The sequence below is a fragment of the Tachysurus fulvidraco genome, chromosome 15 (assembly GCF_022655615.1).
Source record: "Tachysurus fulvidraco isolate hzauxx_2018 chromosome 15, HZAU_PFXX_2.0, whole genome shotgun sequence".
Lineage (NCBI taxonomy): Eukaryota > Metazoa > Chordata > Actinopteri > Siluriformes > Bagridae > Tachysurus > Tachysurus fulvidraco.
Window position 1 is genome coordinate 22,334,753 of NC_062532.1, and position 19,821 is coordinate 22,354,573.

At 40.9% G+C, this 19,821-nt stretch overlaps 1 protein-coding gene across 21 annotated transcripts in view; it reads right to left on the reverse strand.

Annotated features, from left to right (window-relative positions):
• grna (granulin a) overlaps positions 1–19,821 on the reverse strand; it is a 23,681-nt gene continuing 3,860 nt past the window's right edge. Inside the window, exons 4-24 of one of the 21 annotated variants that reach the window (XM_047800928.1) lie at positions 18,517–18,654; positions 18,147–18,260; positions 17,697–17,957; positions 17,313–17,573; positions 15,586–15,846; positions 15,202–15,462; positions 13,475–13,735; positions 12,218–12,478; positions 11,843–12,103; positions 10,036–10,296; positions 9,661–9,921; positions 8,272–8,532; positions 7,894–8,154; positions 6,637–6,897; positions 6,251–6,511; positions 4,295–4,555; positions 2,950–3,103; positions 1,969–2,033; positions 1,728–1,823; positions 1,333–1,434; positions 1–633 (exon numbers count right to left, since the gene is read on the reverse strand). In XM_047800928.1, the coding sequence (XP_047656884.1) occupies positions 502–633; positions 1,333–1,434; positions 1,728–1,823; positions 1,969–2,033; positions 2,950–3,103; positions 4,295–4,555; positions 6,251–6,511; positions 6,637–6,897; positions 7,894–8,154; positions 8,272–8,532; positions 9,661–9,921; positions 10,036–10,296; positions 11,843–12,103; positions 12,218–12,478; positions 13,475–13,735; positions 15,202–15,462; positions 15,586–15,846; positions 17,313–17,573; positions 17,697–17,957; positions 18,147–18,260; positions 18,517–18,654 (4,455 nt within the window). In that variant the 3' untranslated portion in view covers positions 1–501. Of the gene's footprint in view, positions 634–1,332; positions 1,549–1,727; positions 1,824–1,962; positions 2,034–2,949; positions 3,104–4,294; positions 4,556–6,250; positions 6,512–6,636; positions 6,898–7,893; positions 8,155–8,271; positions 8,533–9,660; positions 9,922–10,035; positions 10,297–11,842; positions 12,104–12,217; positions 12,479–13,474; positions 13,736–15,201; positions 15,463–15,585; positions 15,847–17,312; positions 17,574–17,696; positions 17,958–18,146; positions 18,261–18,516; positions 18,655–19,821 lie in introns of all 21 variants that reach the window. The other 20 variants (XM_047800927.1, XM_047800925.1, XM_047800940.1 and 17 more) reach the window with 20 other exon arrangements.

Genomic DNA, 19,821 nt, shown 5'->3' on the forward strand with positions numbered 1-19,821 from the left:
TTGATGATCAAACTCTGTATTGTAATATCTCTGAAAAGAAATAGGAGATGGTGAAAGAATGAAGAAAGACAGCTCTTAAAACCAAAGAATCACAGAAGTAGTTTGTTACTGAGGGTGAATTTCATTTCTATTAAGATCAGTTATCACATTATAACCTTAGGCAACAAAATAGACAAATGTAAATCCTTCATAACACAGAAAAGTGATTTCTAAACAACGCTGTTCCGTCATGGATCTGACCTCAGTGCGGTGACGTAGCGTGCTGTAGATGTTAATAAACATCTACTACATTTTAAACTGTTTGTCTTTGATGGCTGAGATGAAGACCGAATAGACCACACGCATAGCTTCAGCTATGGTTTGGACACTGAATTAATTAGTGCAGTTGAAATAAATTTTTAATTAACACCAAAATGTATAAAACCAGATTAGTGTGACACGTTTGAACTTTATTTAGGTTCGGAGTTTGACGTTGCTCGATAGGACGAACTCTCTGTGTTTTTATAGAGTGCCAGCTCGTTTCTTCTTGGAGAAGAACATCTCCCATTTGAAGCCCGTCGCTTGGACGCAGGAGCCGGTCTCACAGGTGTATCCAGTGGGACAGCAATGCTCCATGTCACTACAACACACAGCCTACACACACACACACACACACACACACACACACACACACAATATTTATTAGACAAAAATAAGCTTCAAAACAGTGGATGGTATGAAGGAAGGAAGGGAGGGAGGGAGGGAAGCAAAAGAAAAGAAGGAGAGAGAGAAGAAAAAGATCTTTGTGAAGTGAATTAAGAGGCGTGGCCTCCGAACCCATCTATCCTGGTGAAGGAGGTGTGGCTTGTACTAAAGGCTTAACTTGTGAGTCATCACACTTAAAGGAGACCTGGGCTATGTGTCAGTTCTACAAAAAGAGGCGTGGCTTCTCACTCTTAATGGCTAATATGGTTTCTATTAAAAGAAAGTCTCTGTACCACTGCACAGTCATTCATTCATTCATTCATTCATTCATTTTCTACCGCTTATCCGAACTTCTCGGGTAACGGGGAGCCTGTGCCTATCTCAGGCGTCATCGGGCATCGAGGCAGGATACACCCTGGACGGAGTGCCAACCCATCACAGGGCACACACACACTCTCATTCACTCACACACTACGGACAATTTTCCAGAGATGCCAATCAACCTACCATGCATGTCTTTGGACCGGGGGAGGAAACCGGAGTACCCGGAGGAAACCCCCGAGGCACGGGGAGAACATGCAAACTCCACACACACAAGAAATAAAAACAAGAAATGTGATAAAAATCCGCAGTTCTCTTCAACGATACCTCCGTGAATGGACAACAGCCCCAGGAACTCTCTGAAATCTTGCAGCAGGTTTCTGTGTCCTTGCAGCTGAATCCTCCTCCACAGTCAATATCATTTTGGATCTGAGACGATAAAGGCACAGAGTCGTACTTTGTCCTGGAGCTTTTCTCACACCACTGGTTACGGCAGGTGTAACCTTTCGGACAGCAGTTCTCACCGTCATCACAACATGTAGCCTGCGATGAAAACAGACCACAAGCCCACTATAGACAAAACTGTCCGTGTCATCGGTTATTTATTATGAAATGATTACAAAAATTAATATACACTTTGGTTTATTCTTCGGTTCAGAAAATGTGATATTCACTAAATCCTTCAACACGACATAGTAAGCGTTTATACAGTTTATATTCACCTGGTCCAGAGGACAGCAGCCCCATTTCTTGCTCATCTTCATAAAACAGCAGGTGGTGTGTGGAGGACAGGACACGTGAGGGTCGCACGTCACTTCCTTTACAGAAAATATTATAATGCAAAAGTGTTGTTAAAAAAATTATCAATTTGGAGACTCTAAATGTTTCAAAGTAAGCAAGAATATGTTAATTAATTTTTGCATGATGAGGTGGATGATGGTTTGATTCATAGCTTATGTTTACCGATGTATTTCGAGCTGTGCTTGCAGTCGGCCGGCTTGGCTTCTTCTTCAGCCAGGGCACTGATCCTAAAGGGTCGGCACACACAACAAAAGAATACGAGATCATCCATCTCTCGCCCCTCTGACAGACCTTGGTGATTTTATTTCATTACATTTCCATCTTACGGTATTTCTCTTTAACCTGTCTGTATGTTCCTGCACTAATTCATCTCTTTATGACCCTGACTCCTTTTCCTCCATACCCTTGGACTCAGCCACAGACACATTGCTCTCCTCTTTCTAAACTAAACCCAGGAAGACTTCTTGTCCTGCTCCTCGGGTGTCAAAGGTATTGTACAACAATGAGACAGAGAACTAATATAAGCTGAGAGGAAGTGAAAGAAATCACTTCTTCATCTTGTGTGTGCCTGTCCTAATTCTCCTCAGACAAGATTTCTGCTAAAACCGCCTTCTACGAGTAAAACCTGGAAGCTTCTGTACATGATTCATGTTGCACAACATCTTCTGGTGTCAAAGCGGAACATTCTACAGACACTGCCCTTTATGTCAGGATCTATTCCAGATCACCATTCTAGTTAAACTCTAGATAAGATCACCATTTTCAAGTCCAAAAAAAGCCCAAGACCAGGTCAGTGATGAGCAAATGTGTTTCAGTGCAGTGTGACACACATTACAGAAATAACTGTTTGCTCTGTTCTGCAAACATAAGATCACAAATGTTCAGGATTGGGACTGAGAGTATGTCTAGTTGTACAGTACTCTCTTGATGCTTGACCACAGCGTCATTGTTGAGAGACTTTCATGCGTGTGAAAGACCAAAAACAAACAATACAGAAAACGTCTTCAGCCTTATCTTACTGTGTCTACATGTCGTATAATGTATTTAAAGGAGTTCATTTTTTTCAGAATATATGACCCGTTATTAATGGTATTACAGAGAATTGTGATTATACTGTTGGATAGTTAGTGCTTCGTGACAAACCCTCGGTTTCTGGAACCTTCTGATCACCGATCGGTTTACTCGGCTCCTTCTTCAGCCAGGGCACCGAGCCTGACGAGTTGTCACATTTCTGAGCTGCAAGGTTACACTTTGTACCATGAGGACAGCAGTGGATAAAGTCCTCACAACACACCGCCTGTAAAAACACAACAATGTAACATGAATTTGAAATTAGTGATCAAGCTATCAGTGATAAATGACTTAAAGGTGATGTCGATGTTGTTTGAAATGAAATGCTGACATTTGAAATCGCCAAAACAAACACGCCCCTAACCCAAACGGGTCCCGCCCCTGTATCGATAGCTCCGCCCACACATACATACGTAACCCAGGCGACTAACAGAAAGAAATGTGTCTTTATCATAGCTGAAGGGAAGAACAATACGATTGTAGATAAACAAACAAGCAAAAATGCCACACAAGCATAATGATGTAAAGGACAAAGGCATATATTAGTTCTGTGTAACAAAGCAAAACCAACGTTACTCACCTATCGAGAAGGAAAAAAGCGCCTCGGCGTCTTAAGTAAAGTCGGCCACATATTCACAGGTCGGAGTTTCCCGAGTCGATAACTCCTGAGCTAAACGCTGTTACTACACAAATAACACCCCTTTTCTGTTGTAGTAATGTAGAGAGGCAGCTACAACCCAATTTTTCTCAAAATCAGCTTTCCTCCACGCCACGGTGGACAAAATACATAAGTCTCTATGTGCGGACGACTGAGAGACAGATTCCAAAGGTCCGTCTGCAAAGTGCGAAACCCGAAAAGCGAATACTACAGAAACAGTCAACAACTTCACTGTAAAACACTGTCACCAAATTCAGCTCATACATCACTGATGTCCTGATAGTTATACTACAACACTTATTTCGGGGAAATTTCTTTTTAATACATACGATCAACTTTACTCAATATTTAATATGCAGCCAACTTTACTTAAGTCCCTCGGCATCCCATCGCAGGCCTTCCTGCTCCTTCAGTTCTCTCCAGCGCTGGAAAGCTGATCCTATATTAACACGTCCTACTTCTTGCCTTAACGTAAGCCTTTCTTCTCTTTCTTTCTTTGTTTTTATCCTCCATGCCGATGTTAAAACTGCTTTCTGCTAACGTCACACATGCGCACTGAACACTTGCTCCGCCCATATTCACAAGACACGCCCCTTTCTGCTCACCGCTACATGTTTGTTTTGTTTTTGTTTTGTTTGCTGGCCCGACCCAGTTTTCTGAAGCATTTCTCAAACAACGTAGACCTCACCTTTAAAGGTAATGTCAATGTGACTACATCTAGAATAGTTTTAAGATATAATCTACTAAAAGGGATTGTACCTGAGGCAGAGGGCAGCAGGCCCATTCTCCCTCTTCTGTCTTACAGCATGTGCTGTCATCAGGACAAGTCTTGGTGTCGTCACAGGGAATATCAGAAACTGACGTATCCTTGGTGTTTGGAACCTTCTGTCCACCGATTGGTTTACTCTGCTCCTTCTTCAGCCAGGGCACTGAGCCTGACGAGCTGTCACATGTCCGAATGGCGAGGTTACACTTTGTGTCATGAGGACAGCAGTGGATCAAGTCCTCACAACACACTGCCTGCAAAGGATCAACATTCATATAAACTTCATATGGTCTTCATTCACACTGTGACAAATTCTATTGTTAAAATCGTAACACAGCTCATGCAAGTTGATCATGCAGCACTGTTCATTATATATACACATCAAATAATTTAGTTTTAGTGTCCTTTCTTTTGTTATCTGGCTGGTATCTATTTGTCTTATATCATCTAGCCATATCTTTTCATGTATTATCTTATTTACTACCTTGTCTTATCTTGACTTGTCCTATCTTATCTTCTACTTTGTCTTATTATCTCATCTCGTCCATTGGTAGCTTACAATTTTATGTTATTTATCTCACCTCATTTCATCTTGCATTGTCCTGTCTTGTTTTATTCAATGTTGTCATATCTTATATGACGTTGCCCAACTTATACTGTATTATTTTTTCTTGTCCTTTTTATTGTACCCGAGTGATCTTTTTTTTTTTCTTTGTGATCCGTCACGCCTACTTCGATAAGAAGGCGCAGGCTACTTGAGTGTACCGCAAGTACAAAAGTCTCCAGCAGGGGGCAGAGCTTTTTCTTACAGACCCCGACAGTTATTGAACAGACTTCCAATTAGTGACCAGGACTGAGACACTGTCTCAGTGTTTAAGTCCAGGCTAAAAACACATTTATTTAGTCTAAAAGCTTTTCTTAGGTAAAGGAGCAGACCCTGGAGGGTTCATGGGCATAGACTGTTTGGCGAACTGGGATGTCTGGATGTTGTCAGCTTACCACCGTTGCAAGTCACTCAGGTTTGCAGACTGTTGAGTGGTTGGACGCTTTACATCCCAGGAAGCATTCATGTCTGTGTCACCTACTGGATCTAGTCCATCACCTGATTACAATCATACCTAACAATTTTCTTCTCTCTCTCTCTGTCGAGCTATATATGCCACACCTGAGCTCCCAGTGTTCTGAGTTCCTAGTCGTATCATCTCTTCTTATCGAGCTACTTTGTCAATACTGATGTTCTACCCCTGGTTGGAGTCTCGTCACCCTGTGGTCACCCTGCCAGGGATTGATCTGCATGGTCAGCCAGTGCCTCGTGGGATCGTTGTGGATGAAGCCACCCGAAGACTGTCATCCCTTCTTCTGTACCAATGTTGTGTCAGTCAGCTGTATGTTCTGGTGTTTATCAGCAATCAGGTCTGAGCTGAACTCAGAGTTTATGATGACCCATTAGTTCCTCGGGAGCTCTCGGCTGCACTGTTATAACCTGTTGTAGAAAGGACGTTATTTACATTTAGACTATTTACTGTAGAGCGTCACCCAGATGAGGATGAGGTTCACTTCTGAGTCTGGTTCCTCTCAAGGTTTCTTCCTCTTATCATCTCAGGGAGTTTTTCCTCACCGTCGTTGCCTCCGGCTTGCTCGTTAGGGATAAGGATAGATATATAGTAATTGAAATTTTAAGTTCATATTTTTAAATTTAATTTTAAACTTTAATTGTATGTATTCATTTATTTATTTTTATCCTTATTTTTTCTTCTCATTTATTTCTCTTTTTCTCTCTCTTCCGTTTCCATACATATCTTAGCTTGTCAGATATCATCATATCTACCTATTTTTGTTCCCTCTGCTTTCCTGTCTTCCACACTCATCCATGTGATATTGTATTTAAACCCACTTCCTATTCAGACCATGGTTATATGCATGTTGTTTTCTACTAAAAGGGATTGTACCTGAGGCAGAGGGCAGCAGACCCATCCTCCCTGTTCGTTCTTACAGCATGTGCTTCCTTCAAGACAAGCCGCGGTGTCGTCACAGGGAACATCAGAAACTGATGCACTCTTGTCTTCTGGAACCTTCTGTCCACCGATCGGTTTACTCGGCTCCTTCTCCAGCAAGGGCACCGACATTGACGAGTTGTCACATTTCTGAGCTGCAAGGTTACACTTTGTACCATGAGGACAGCAGTGGATAAAGTCCTCACAACACACCGCCTGTAAAAACACAACAATGTAACATGAATTTGAAATGAGCTATCAGTGATAAATGACTTAAAGGTAATGTCAATGTGACTACATCTAGAATAGTTTAAGATATAATCTACTAAAAGGGATTGTACCTGAGGCAGAGGGCAGCAGTCATATCCTCCCTCTTCTGTCTTACAGCATGTGTTGTCATCAGGACAAGTCTTGGTGTCGTCACAGGGAATATCAGAAACTGACGTATCCTTGGTGCTTGGAACCTTCTGTCCACCGATTGGTTTACTCGGCTCCTTCTTCAGCCAGGGCACCGACATTGACGAGTTGTCACATGAATCACCGGCGTCGCTACACTTTGTACCATGAGGACAGCAGTGGATCAAGTCCGCACAACACACCGCCTGTGAAGAATTCATCTTGTCTGTCATTATCTTACATTTTGTTATCTTACCTTACCTTATTTTGTCTTGTATTTTGCTGTCTTAATTAATCTCATGTTGTAAGATCTTATTTGATTTTGTGTGCTTCTATCCTGTATTATTTCATCTGGCCCTTTCTTATCATACCTTACTCATCTTACACCTATGTATCTTACTTGTGTTATATGATCTTGTCATGTCTGGCCTTGTCTTAACTTGCATTATCTTGTCTTATATGATCTGAACTTGTCTGGCCATGCATTATCCTGTCTGGCATTGTCTTGCCTTATCTTGTCTATTCTGGCATTATCTTGTCTTATATGATCTTGTCTTGTCTGGCCATGCAATATCTTGTCTTGTCAGAACTCACCCTGCATTATCTTGTCTTATCTTGTCTGGCATTGTCTTGCATTATCTTGTCTAATATTATCTTGTCTAATATCTTGTCATGTCAGAACACATCCTGCATTGTCTTTCCTTATCTTGTCTTTTCTGGAATTGTCTTGCATTATCTTGTCTGGCATTGTCTTGCATTATCTTCTCTAATATCTTGTCATGTCAGAACCCATCCTGCATTGTCTTGCCTTATCTGGTCTATTCTGGCATTGTCTGGCATTATCTTGTCTTGTCTGGCCATGCATTATCTTGTCTTGTCAGAACTCACCCTGCATTATCTTGTCTTGTCTGGAATTGTCTTGCATTTTCTTGTCTCATACTATATTGTCTTGTCTTACCTTATCTACTATTATCTTGGATATCTTGGCAAATATCATCATATCTGTCTATTGCTTACTATTTCGACCTTCTCAAAAGTGTGCTTCATAATAACTGCTTTACTATATACATTGTAATATCTAGAAAATCCACCCATGTTCATCTGACCAAACCTAAAGTCAACAGATTTGTCTTGTATTTAAACCTATTCTCATTTCAGACCATGGTTATATGCATGTTGTTTTCTACTAAAAGGGATTGTACCTGAGGCAGAGGGCAGCAGGCCCATACTCCCTGTTGGTTCTTACAGCATGTGTTGTCATCAGGACAAGCCACGGTGTCGTCACAGGGAACATCAGAAACTGATGTACTCTTGTCTTCTGGAACCTTCTGTCCACCGATCGGTTTACTCGGCTCCTTCTTCAGCAAGGGCACCGACATTGACGAGTTGTCACATTTCTGAGCTGCAAGGTTACACTTTGTACCATGAGGACAGCAGTGGATAAAGTCCTCACAACACACCGCCTGTAAAAACACAACAATGTAACATGAATTTGAAATGAGCTATCAGTGATAAATGACTTAAAGGTAATGTCAATGTGACATTACCTTTAAGATATAATCTACTAAAAGGGATTGTACCTGAGGCAGAGGGCAGCAGTCATATCCTCCCTCTTCTGTCTTACAGCATGTGTTGTCATCAGGACAAGTCTTGGTGTCGTCACAGGGAATATCAGAAACTGACGTATCCTTGGTGTTTGGAACCTTCTGTCCACCGATTGGTTTACTCGGCTCCTTCTTCAGCCAGGGCACCGACATTGACGAGTTGTCACATGAATCACCGGCGTCGCTACACTTTGTACCATGAGGACAGCAGTGGATCAAGTCCGCACAACACACCGCCTGTGAAGAATTCATCTTGTCTGTCATTATCTTACATTTTGTTATCTTACCTTACCTTATTTTGTCTTGTATTTTGCTGTCTTAATCAATCTCATGTTGTAAGATCTTATTTGATTTTGTGTGCTTCTATCCTGTATTATTTCATCTGGCCCTTTCTTATCATACCTTACTCATCTTACACCTATGTATCTTACTTGTGTTATATGATCTTGTCATGTCTGGCCTTGTCTTAGCTTGCATTATCTTGTCTTATATGATCTGAACTTCTCTGGCCATGCATTATCCTGTCTGGCATTGTCTTGCCTTATCTTGTCTATTCTGGCATTATCTTGTCTTATATGATCTTGTCTTGTCTGGCCATGCAATATCTTGTCTTGTCAGAACTCACCCTGCATTATCTTCTCTTATCTTGTCTGGCATTGTCTTGCATTATCTTGTCTAATATTATCTTGTCTAATATCTTGTCATGTCAGAACACATCCTGCATTGTCTTTCCTTATCTTGTCTTGTCTGGCATTGTCTTGCATTATCTTGTCTAATATTATCTTGTCTAATATCTTGTCATGTCAGAACACATCCTGCATTGTCTTTCCTTATCTTGTCTTTTCTGGAATTGTCTTGCATTATCTTGTCTGGCATTGTCTTGCATTATCTTCTCTAATATCTTGTCATGTCAGAACCCGTCCTGCATTGTCTTGCCTTATCTGTTCTATTCTGGCATTGTCTGGCATTATCTTGTCTTGTCTGGCCATGCATTATCTTGTTTTGTCAGAACTCGCCCTGCATTATCTTGTCTTGTCAGAACTCGCCCTGCATTATCTTGTCTTATCTTGTCTGGAATTGTCTTGCATTTTCTTGTCTTATACTATCTTGTCTTGTCTTACCTTATCTACTATTATCTTGAATATCTTGGCAAATATCATCATATCTGTCTATTGCTTGCTATTTAGACCTTCTCAAAAGTGTGCTTCATAATAACTGCTTTACTATATACATTGTAATGTCTAGAAAATCAACCCATGTTCATCTGACCAAACCTAAAGTCAACAGATTTGTCTTGTATTTAAACCTATTCTCATTTCAGACCATGGTTATATGCATGTTGTTTTCTACTAAAAGGGATTGTACCTGAGGCAGAGGGCAGCAGGCCCATACTCCCTGTTGGTTCTTACAGCATGTGTTGTCATCAGGACAAGCCACGGTGTCGTCACAGGGAACATCAGAAACTGATGTACTCTTGTCTTCTGGAACCTTCTGTCCACCGATCGGTTTACTCGGCTCCTTCTCCAGCAAGGGCACCGACATTGACGAGTTGTCACATTTCTGAGCTGCAAGGTTACACTTTGTACCATGAGGACAGCAGTGGATAAAGTCCTCACAACACACCGCCTGTAAAAACACAATGTAACATGAATTTGAAATAAGCTATCAGTGATAAATGACTTAAAGGTAATGTCAATGTGACATTACCTTTAAGATATAATCTACTAAAAGGGATTGTACCTGAGGCAGAGGGCAGCAGTCATATCCTCCCTCTTCTGTCTTACAGCATGTGTTGTCATCAGGACAAGTCTTGGTGTCGTCACAGGGAATATCAGAAACTGACGTATCCTTGGTGTTTGGAACCTTCTGTCCACCGATTGGTTTACTCGGCTCCTTCTTCAGCCAGGGCACCGACATTGACGAGTTGTCACATGAATCACCGGCGTCGCTACACTTTGTACCATGAGGACAGCAGTGGATCAAGTCCGCACAACACACCGCCTGTGAAGAATCAACATGGATATAAACTTCACACTCGCATCGTCACGATTTGTATCGACCCCGTTATTTGTTATTTACACATCCTTTGAAACCATTCAGTTCAGTATCCTTTGTCTCATATTTTCTTGTCTGATCTTATTTTGTCTTGCCTTGTGTTATCTTGTCTTACCTTGTATGATCCTTTCCCATGTTATCTTGTCTTACCTTGCCTTTTATTAACTTGTGTTACCTTTTGCGTTAAACGTCTTGTCTTATACTCAATTCAATTCAAGTTTATTTGTATAGCGCTTTTTACAATAGACATTGTCTCAAAGCAGCTTTACAGAACATAAACATAGAGCAAGATCTTAAGATCTTATTTGATTTTGTGTGCTTCTATCCTGTATTATTTCATCTGGCCCTTTCTTATCATACCTTACTCATCTAACACCTATGTATCTTACTTGTGTTATATGATCTTGTCATGTTTGGCCTTGTCTTAACTTGCATTATCTTGTCTTATATGATCTGAACTTGTCTGGCCATGCATTATCTTGTCTGGCATTGTCTTGCAATATCTTGTCTAATATTATCTTGTCTAATATCTTGTCATGTCAGAACACATCCTGCATTGTCTTTCCTTATCTTGTCTTTTCTGGAATCGTCTTGCATTATCTCGTCTTATATTATCTTGTCTTGTCTGGCCAAGCATTATCTTGTCTTGTCAGAACTCCCCCTGCATTATCTTGTCTTATCTTGTCTGGCATTGTCTTGCATTATTTTGTCTAATATTATCTTGTCTAATATCTTGTCATGTCTGAACACATCCTGCATTGTCTTGCCTTATCTTGTCTTTTCTGGCATTGTCTTGCATTATCTTGTCTTATATGATCTTGTCTTGTCTGGCCCTGCATTATCTTGTCTTGTCAGAACTCACCCTGCATTATCTTGTCTGGAATTGTCTTGCATTTTCTTAGTTTATATTATCTTCTCTTGTCTTCCCTTATCTACTATTATCTTGGATATATTGGCAAATGTCATCTTATCTTGGATATCTTGCATTATCTTGTCTCATATGATCTGAACTTGTCTGGTCATGCATTATCTTGTCTAATATCTTGTCATGTCAGAACCCATCCTGCAATTGTCTTGCCTTATCTGGTCTATTCTGGAATTGTCTTGCATTATCTTGTCTTATATGATCTTGCCTTGTCTGGCCATGCATTATCTTGTCTTGTCAGAACTCACCCTGCATTATCTTGTCTTATCTTGTCTGGAATTGTCTTGCATTTTCTTGTCTTATACTATCTTGTCTTGTCTTACCTTATCTACTATTATCTTGGATATCTTGGCAAATATCATCATATCTGTCTATTGCTTGCTATTTAGACCTTCTCAAAAGTGTGCTTCATAATAACTGCTTTACTATATACATTGTAATGTCTAGAAAATCCACCCATGTTCATCTGACCAAACCTAAAGTCAACAGATTTGTCTTGTATTTAAACCTATTCTCATTTCAGACCATGGTTATATGCATGTTGTTTTCTACTAAAAGGGATTGTACCTGAGGCAGAGGGCAGCAGGCCCATACTCCCTGTTGGTTCTTACAGCATGTGTTGTCATCAGGACAAGCCACGGTGTCGTCACAGGGAACATCAGAAACTGATGTACTCTTGTCTTCTGGAACCTTCTGTCCACCGATCGGTTTACTCGGCTCCTTCTCCAGCAAGGGCACCGACATTGACGAGTTGTCACATTTCTGAGCTGCAAGGTTACACTTTGTACCATGAGGACAGCAGTGGATAAAGTCCTCACAACACACCGCCTGTAAAAACACAATGTAACATGAATTTGAAATAAGCTATCAGTGATAAATGACTTAAAGGTAATGTCAATGTGACATTACCTTTAAGATATAATCTACTAAAAGGGATTGTACCTGAGGCAGAGGGCAGCAGTCATATCCTCCCTCTTCTGTCTTACAGCATGTGTTGTCATCAGGACAAGTCTTGGTGTCATCACAGGGAATATCAGAAACTGACGTATCCTTGGTGTTTGGAACCTTCTGTCCACCGATTGGTTTACTCGGCTCCTTCTTCAGCCAGGGCACCGACATTGACGAGTTGTCACATGAATCACCGGCGTCGCTACACTTTGTACCATGAGGACAGCAGTGGATCAAGTCCGCACAACACACCGCCTGTGAAGAATTCATCTTGTCTGTCATTATCTTACATTTTGTTATCTTACCTTACCTTATTTTGTCTTGTATTTTGCTGTCTTAATCAATCTCATGTTGTAAGATCTTATTTGATTTTGTGTGCTTCTATCCTGTATTATTTCATCTGGCCCTTTCTTATCATACCTTACTCATCTTACACCTATGTATCTTACTTGTGTTATATGATCTTGTCATGTTTGGCCTTGTCTTAGCTTGCATTATCTTGTCTTATATGATCTGAACTTGTCTGGCCATGCATTATCCTGTCTGGCATTGTCTTGCCTTATCTTGTCTATTCTGGCATTATCTTGTCTTATATGATCTTGTCTTGTCTGGCCATGCAATATCTTGTCTTGTCAGAACTCACCCTGCATTATCTTGTCTTATCTTGTCTGGCATTGTCTTGCATTATCTTGTCTAATATTATCTTGTCTAATATCTTGTCATGTCAGAACACATCCTGCATTGTCTTTCCTTATCTTGTCTTTTCTGGAATTGTCTTGCATTATCTTGTCTGGCATTGTCTTGCATTATCTTCTCTAATATCTTGTCATGTCAGAACCCATCCTGCATTGTCTTGCCTTATCTGGTCTATTCTGGCATTGTCTGGCATTATCTTGTCTTGTCTGGCCATGCATTATCTTGTCTTGTCAGAACTCACCCTGCATTATCTTGTCTTGTCTGGAATTGTCTTGCATTTTCTTGTCTCATACTATATTGTCTTGTCTTACCTTATCTACTATTATCTTGGATATCTTGGCAAATATCATCATATCTGTCTATTGCTTACTATTTCGACCTTCTCAAAAGTGTGCTTCATAATAACTGCTTTACTATATACATTGTAATATCTAGAAAATCCACCCATGTTCATCTGACCAAACCTAAAGTCAACAGATTTGTCTTGTATTTAAACCTATTCTCATTTCAGACCATGGTTATATGCATGTTGTTTTCTACTAAAAGGGATTGTACCTGAGGCAGAGGGCAGCAGGCCCATACTCCCTGTTGGTTCTTACAGCATGTGTTGTCATCAGGACAAGCCACGGTGTCGTCACAGGGAACATCAGAAACTGATGTACTCTTGTCTTCTGGAACCTTCTGTCCACCGATCGGTTTACTCGGCTCCTTCTTCAGCCAGGGCACCGACATTGACGAGTTGTCACATGAATCACCGGCGTCGCTACACTTTGTACCATGAGGACAGCAGTGGATCAAGTCCGCACAACACACCGCCTGTGAAGAATCAACATGGATATAAACTTCACACTCGCATCGTCACGATTTGTATCGACCCCGTTATTCGTTATTTACACATCCTTTGAAACCATTCAGTTCAGTATCCTTTGTCTCATATTTTCTTGTCTGATCTTATTTTGTCTTGCCTTGTGTTATCTTGTCTTACCTTGTATGATCCTTTCCCATGTTATCTTGTCTTACCTTGCCTTTTATTAACTTGTGTTACCTTTTGCGTTAAACGTCTTGTCTTATACTCAATTCAATTCAAGTTTATTTGTATAGCGCTTTTTACAATAGACATTGTCTCAAAGCAGCTTTACAGAACATAAACATAGAGCAAGATCTTAAGATCTTATTTGATTTTGTGTGCTTCTATCCTGTATTATTTCATCTGGCCCTTTCTTATCATACCTTACTCATCTAACACCTATGTATCTTACTTGTGTTATATGATCTTGTCATGTTTGGCCTTGTCTTAACTTGCATTATCTTGTCTTATATGATCTGAACTTGTCTGGCCATGCATTATCTTGTCTGGCATTGTCTTGCAATATCTTGTCTAATATTATCTTGTCTAATATCTTGTCATGTCTGAACACATCCTGCATTGTCTTGCCTTATCTTGTCTTTTCTGGCATTGTCTTGCATTATCTTGTCTTATATGATCTTGTCTTGTCTGGCCCTGCATTATCTTGTCTTGTCAGAACTCACCCTGCATTATCTTGTCTGGAATTGTCTTGCATTTTCTTGTCTTATACTATCTTGTCTTGTCAGAACCCATCCTGCATTATCTTGTCTTATCTTGTTTTGCCTGTGATTGCCTTGTATCATCTTGTCATGTCAGATCTCACTTTATCTTGCATTTTCTTAGTTTATATTATCTTCTCTTGTCTTCCCTTATCTACTATTATCTTGGATATATTGGCAAATGTCATCTTATCTTGGATATCTTGCATTATCTTGTCTCATATGATCTGAACTCTGGTCATGCATTATCTTGTCTAATATCTTGTCATGTCAGAACCCATCCTGCAATTGTCTTGCCTTATCTGGTCTATTCTGGAATTGTCTTGCATTATCTTGTCTTATATGATCTTGCCTTGTCTGGCCATGCATTATCTTGTCTTGTCAGAACTCACCCTGCATTATCTTGTCTTATCTTGTCTGAAATTGTCTAACATTTTCTTGTCTTATACTATCTTGTCTTGTCTTACCTTATCTATTATTATCTTGGATATCTTGGCAAATATCATCATATCTGTCTATTGCTTGCTATTTAGACCTTCTCAAAAGTGTGCTTCATAATAACTGCTTTACTATATACATTGTAATGTCTAGAAAATCCACCCATGTTCATCTGACCAAACCTAAAGTCAACAGATTTGTCTTATATTGTATTTAAACCTATTCTCATTTCAGACCATGGTTATATGCATGTTGTTTTCTACTAAAAGGGATTGTACCTGAGGCAGAGGGCAGCAGGCCCATACTCCCTGTTGGTTCTTACAGCATGTGTTGTCATCAGGACAAGCCACGGTGTCGTCACAGGGAACATCAGAAACTGATGTTCTCTTGTCTTCTGGAACCTTCTGTCCACCGATCGGTTTACTCGGCTCCTTCTCCAGCAAGGGCACCGACATTGACGAGTTGTCACATTTCTGAGCTGCAAGGTTACACTTTGTACCATGAGGACAGCAGTGGATAAAGTCCTCACAACACACCGCCTGTAAAAACACAATGTAACATGAATTTGAAATAAGCTATCAATGATAAATGACTTAAAGGTAATGTCAATGTGACTACATCTAGAATAGTTTTAAGATATAATCTACTAAAAGGGATTGTACCTGAGGCAGAGGGCAGCAGTCATATCCTCCCTCTTCTGTCTTACAGCATGTGTTGTCATCAGGACAAGTCTTGGTGTCGTCACAGGGAATATCAGAAACTGACGTATCCTTGGTGCTTGGAACCTTCTGTCCACCGATTGGTTTACTCGGCTCCTTCTTCAGCCAGGGCACCGACATTGACGAGTTGTCACATGAATCACCGGCGTCGCTACACTTTGTACCATGAGGACAGCAGTGGATCAAGTCCGCACAACACACCGCCTGTGAAGAATCAACATGGATATAAACTTCACACTCGCATCGTCACGATTTGTATCGACCCCGTTATTCGTTATTTACACATCCTTTGAAATCATTCAGTTCAGTATCCTTTGTCTCATATTTTCTTGTCTGATCTTATTTTGTCTTGCCTTGTGTTATCTTGTCTTACCTTGTATGATCCTTTCCCATGTTATCTTGTCTTACCTTGCCTTTTATTAACTTGTGTTACCTTTTGCGTTAAACGTCTTGTCTTATACTCAATTCAATTCAAGTTTATTTGTATAGCGCTTTTTACAATAGACATTGTCTCAAAGCAGCTTTACAGAACATAAACATAGAGCAAGATCTTAAGATCTTATTTGATTTTGTGTGCTTCTATCCTGTATTATTTCATCTGGCCCTTTCTTATCATACCTTACTCATCTAACACCTATGTATCTTACTTGTGTTATATGATCTTGTCATGTTTGGCCTTGTCTTAACTTGCATTATCTTGTCTTATATGATCTGAACTTGTCTGGCCATGCATTATCTTGTCTGGCATTGTCTTGCAATATCTTGTCTAATATTATCTTGTCTAATATCTTGTCATGTCTGAACACATCCTGCATTGTCTTGCCTTATCTTGTCTTTTCTGGCATTGTCTTGCATTATCTTGTCTTATATGATCTTGTCTTGTCTGGCCCTGCATTATCTTGTCTTGTCAGAACTCACCCTGCATTATCTTGTCTGGAATTGTCTTGCATTTTCTTGTCTTATACTATCTTGTCTTGTCAGAACCCATCCTGCATTATCTTGTCTTATCTTGTTTTGCCTGTGATTGCCTTGTATCATCTTGTCATGTCAGATCTCACTTTATCTTGCATTTTCTTAGTTTATATTATCTTCTCTTGTCTTCCCTTATCTACTATTATCTTGGATATATTGGCAAATGTCATCTTATCTTGGATATCTTGCATTATCTTGTCTCATATGATCTGAACTCTGGTCATGCATTATCTTGTCTAATATCTTGTCATGTCAGAACCCATCCTGCAATTGTCTTGCCTTATCTGGTCTATTCTGGAATTGTCTTGCATTATCTTGTCTTATATGATCTTGCCTTGTCTGGCCATGCATTATCTTGTCTTGTCAGAACTCACCCTGCATTATCTTGTCTTATCTTGTCTGAAATTGTCTAACATTTTCTTGTCTTATACTATCTTGTCTTGTCTTACCTTATCTATTATTATCTTGGATATCTTGGCAAATATCATCATATCTGTCTATTGCTTGCTATTTAGACCTTCTCAAAAGTGTGCTTCATAATAACTGCTTTACTATATACATTGTAATGTCTAGAAAATCCACCCATGTTCATCTGACCAAACCTAAAGTCAACAGATTTGTCTTATATTGTATTTAAACCTATTCTCATTTCAGACCATGGTTATATGCATGTTGTTTTCTACTAAAAGGGATTGTACCTGAGGCAGAGGGCAGCAGGCCCATACTCCCTGTTGGTTCTTACAGCATGTGTTGTCATCAGGACAAGCCACGGTGTCGTCACAGGGAACATCAGAAACTGATGTTCTCTTGTCTTCTGGAACCTTCTGTCCACCGATCGGTTTACTCGGCTCCTTCTCCAGCAAGGGCACCGACATTGACGAGTTGTCACATTTCTGAGCTGCAAGGTTACACTTTGTACCATGAGGACAGCAGTGGATAAAGTCCTCACAACACACCGCCTGTAAAAACACAATGTAACATGAATTTGAAATAAGCTATCAGTGATAAATGACTTAAAGGTAATGTCAATGTGACTACATCTAGAATAGTTTTAAGATATAATCTACTAAAAGGGATTGTACCTGAGGCAGAGGGCAGCAGTCATATCCTCCCTCTTCTGTCTTACAGCATGTGTTGTCATCAGGACAAGTCTTGGTGTCGTCACAGGGAATATCAGAAACTGACGTATCCTTGGTGCTTGGAACCTTCTGTCCACCGATTGGTTTACTCGGCTCCTTCTTCAGCCAGGGCACCGACATTGACGAGTTGTCACATGACTCAGCAGCGACGTTACACTTTGTATCATGAGGACAGCAGTGGATCAAGTCCTCACAACACACCGCCTGCGAAGCACATGGATATAAACTTCACACTCGCATCGTCACAATTTGTATCGACCCCGTTATTCGTTATTTACACATCATTTGAAGCCCATCCTAAAATCAACAGATTCTTTTTTTATTGTTTTTAAACCTACTCTCAATTCAGACCCTGGATACAAGCATGTTGTTTTCTACTAAAAGGGATTGTACCTGAGGCAGAGGGCAGCAGGCCCATCCTCCCTCTTCGTTCTTACAGCACGTGTTTCCATCAGGACAAGTCTTGGTTTCATCACAGGTAACATCAGAAACTGACCAACGCTCCACCTGCAAAGAAACATCATGTCTATCACTAACACTGCAGTACGAATAGTGCAGATGCACCGCTGTATGTTATTTACATTTTAGCGAACAAAAGTGTTTGTGTTAGATAAAAGCACTGTATGCTGAATAATAATTCTATTTCGAAGGCCCTAACAGCTTAAACTCCCTTTTTCGATGTGACTACTCACATGACTATAACGTAAACTAAGACGATTTAGAACTAATGAACCAACAAAGTATGAAATGAAACATATCTCACATTGGCGAGGTCAGTGTCTTCGGAAGGAAATCTCTCGGCCCATGGAAGCGAGTGTGTAGCGTTTGTGCACCTGGATTCTTTAACCTCACACAACATGCCGTCGGGGCAGCAGTGTAAGTGGTCCTCACAGCACTCGCCCTGCACACACACAATGACACAAACACAGTGTACACAAACATGTACAAAAGCAATCACATACTGTACACTATCATTTGTGTCTGAGTCATGATGAAGGAGGTGTGGCCTTTGTGTCTGAGTTATAGTGAAGGAGATGTGGCCTTTGTGTCTGAGTTATAGTGAAGGAGGTGTGGCCTTTGTGTCTGTCATGATGAAGGAGTTGTGGCTTTTGTGTTTGTGAGTCATGATGAAGGAGGTGTGGCCTTTGTGTCTGTGAGTCACGATGACGGAGGTGTGGCCTTTGTGTCTGTGAGTCACGATGACGGAGGTGTGGCCTTTGTGTCTGTGAGTCACGATGACGGAGGTGTGGCCTTTGTGTCTGTGAGTCACGATGACGGAGGTGTGGCCTTTGTGTCTGTGAGTCACGATGAAGGAGGTGTGGCCTTTGTGTCTGTGAGTCACGATGACGGAGGTGTGGCCTTTGTGTCTGTGAGTCACGATGAAGGAGGTGTGGCCTTTGTGTCTGTGAGTCACGATGAAGGAGATGTGGCCTTTGTGTCTGTGAGTCACGATGAAGGAGGTGTGGCCTTTGTGTCTGTGAGTCACGATGAAGGAGGTGTGGCCTTTGTGTCTGTGAGTCACGATGAAGGAGGTGTGGCCTTTGTGTCTGTGAGTCACGATGACGGAGGTGTGGCCTTTGTGTCTGTGAGTCACGATGAAGGAGGTGTGGCCTTTGTGTCTGTGAGTCACGATGAAGGAGATATGGCCTTTGTGTCTGTGAGTCACGATGAAGGAGGTGTGGCCTTTGTGTCTGTGAGTCACGATGAAGGAGGTGTGGCCTTTGTGTCTGTGAGTCACGATGAAGGAGGTGTGGCCTTTGTGTCTGTGAGTCACGATGAAGGAGGTGTGGCCTTTGTGTCTGAGTTATAGTGAAGGAGGTGTGGCCTTTGTGTCTGTGAGTCATGATGAAGGAGGTGTGGCCTTTGTGTCTAAGTCATGATGAAGGAGGTGTGGCCTTTGTGTCTGTGAGTCATAATGAAGGAGGTGTGGCCTTTGTGTCTGTGAGTCATGATGAAGGAGGTGTGGCCTTTGTGTCTGTGAGTCATGATGAAGGAGGTGTGGCCTTTGTGTCTGTGAGTCATGGTGAAGGAGGTGTGGCCTTTGTGTCTGTGAGTCATGGTGAAGGAG